The sequence below is a fragment of the Mauremys mutica genome, chromosome 1 (genome assembly GCF_020497125.1).
Source record: "Mauremys mutica isolate MM-2020 ecotype Southern chromosome 1, ASM2049712v1, whole genome shotgun sequence".
Classification (NCBI taxonomy): domain Eukaryota; kingdom Metazoa; phylum Chordata; order Testudines; family Geoemydidae; genus Mauremys; species Mauremys mutica.
In genome coordinates this window covers 360,929,846-360,931,918 of record NC_059072.1, presented here as the reverse complement: position 1 = coordinate 360,931,918, position 2,073 = coordinate 360,929,846, and the positions used below count along the sequence as shown (strand labels likewise).

The following is a 2,073-nucleotide window of genomic DNA, read 5'->3' as shown; positions in this document are numbered from 1 at the left end:
CAGTTTCCTCTGTTTTGCATTGCTGGGGCAGCACAAATGCAGCGGAAGGGACGGGAACCTAGGACTGAGTCTTAGCAGGACTCTTGTATCAGACCATTACTCACACATGCAGTTCTCCCCTGCCTCAGTGGGAAGGGAACTAAGCAGATGTGCTGTGTGGAAAGCCATTAATGGATGGGTTGCCCGAATGGTTTCTCTTTGCGCTCCTGCATTAATCATGTCTCTGACACCATTCAGTCACAAGCACCTGAATGAGTGTTCAGGGGAAAACTGAGTGACCGTGCCCCTTGAATAGCCCCTGACCACAGCTGGTGCAGTGCCCATGGGTCATGCTGCACCCAGAGCGCTCAGAAAGAGCAGGAACTGTGACAACAGAAGAGATCTACAGCTTTTTCATAGCACTTGGATGTTTAGAGAGACAAGTGACAATGACAGGCCATCAGTAATGTGAAACAGCATCCACATCCCTTCTCTTTATTGACTATCGACAGGAATTGTGAGGTAGCAGTGACCATGAATATGGCTCTTTATGGGCCAAAAACCCACCGATCCCCTGGCTCTCCACAAAAAGTCACTCTGTAAATGCTGATGCCTGCCTTGGTCTTTCTCCCCTAGTGCCCACTCCTCCCTCACCATCCCTGTCCTCCCTCACCTGCCTTAGACCCTGTCTGAACCTCTCTACAGAATGGAGATCAGTAACTCATGTCATCTTGGATGTAAGGGTCCAAGACAAAATAGGTGGCCCATGTTTTTCGTCTCTCATGTCACTGGACCCAGGTGGTGAACTGACCCTTCACTTGATGAACACCTTGATTATCCTCACACGAAGGTGTTTGCTTTTCACGCTGTACACAATTGGGTTCATCAGCGGGGCAAGAAGCAGGGAGATGTAGCCCAGGACAATCTGAAGTAAGGGAGAAGAGCCCTTCACAAAGTAGTGTATCACAGACAAGCTGATATCTGGTGTGTAGAAGAGCAGGAGGGCACAGAGGTGGGAGACGCAGGTGTTCAGGGCCCTCAGGCGCTCCTCGTGGGATGCAATGATCAGCACTGTTTTGAGGATCATCACATAAGAGAGGAAGATGAGCAGCGAGTCCAACCCCATTGTTAAGAGTTTAGTAAACAATCCATAGATGATGTTGACTGTGATATCCGAACAAGCCATGTTCATGACCTCCCGGTGCACACAGTAGGAATGGGAGAGGAAATTGGTTCGACAGTATTGAAACCGTTTCAGGAGAAAGGGAAGTGGAAGTATTATGGCCACCGCTCTTAGCACAGCCACCAGTCCCATCTTGGCTATTCTTGGCAGGGTTAAGATGGCAGCATATCTCAGCGGGTTATAGATTGCGATGAAGCGATCAAAGGCCATCAACAACAGCAAAGAGGACTCAAGGCACTGAAGCAAGTGGATGAAGAAGAGCTGGGCTAAACAGGCATCGAGGCTGATCTCCCTAGAGTTAAACAAGTATATGCCCAGTATCGTCGGCATGGTAGTTATCAATATGCCAAGGTCTGTGACGGCCAACATGGAAAGGAAAATGTACATGGGCTCATGGAGGCTTGGATCTGTTTTTACAGCGAACAGAATAATTGAATTTCCTACTATCGAAATAACATACATGAAGCAGAAGGGGATAGAAATCCAGAGATATACGTCTCCATGACCTGGCAGCTTGGTTAGAAGAAATATTATAGATTTAAATTTAGTGTCATTGACAGCTGACATATTGTACTGGGCAGGTCTGAGGAGTTCTGAAATATTATTTCTAAAAGAAAAGAAAGAGGAGATTAGATGATATTTATCAAGAAATCATTCTGCTCTCAGTGCAAGTCTACAGACTCCCGGAGCTCAAGGTAGATAAGCAAAAACATACTCTAGGATTTACATGGTTCTGATTAGCCAGACTGGATCAGACTTGTAGTCCATGACCCCAGTAACCAGTGGCCATGTCCAGATGCTTGAGAGGAAGGTGGAAGTAGCCCTAATTAGGCAGCTATGAGATAACCTGCTCCCAGGGAGTTTCCCCCTGACACCCACTAGTTAGACATATTTTGTGGTATAAATCAGGA

The 2,073-nt window shown here is 47.0% G+C and overlaps 1 protein-coding gene across 1 annotated transcript; it reads right to left on the bottom strand.

The window, feature by feature from the left end:
• Positions 1–793: 793 nt before the first annotated feature.
• Positions 794–1,729, bottom strand: LOC123366712 (olfactory receptor 51G2-like). Its single transcript, XM_045010366.1, has one exon. The coding sequence runs from the start codon at positions 1,727–1,729 to the stop codon at positions 794–796; it is 936 nt and encodes a 311-aa protein (XP_044866301.1).
• Between the last annotated feature and the right edge of the window lie 344 nt (positions 1,730–2,073).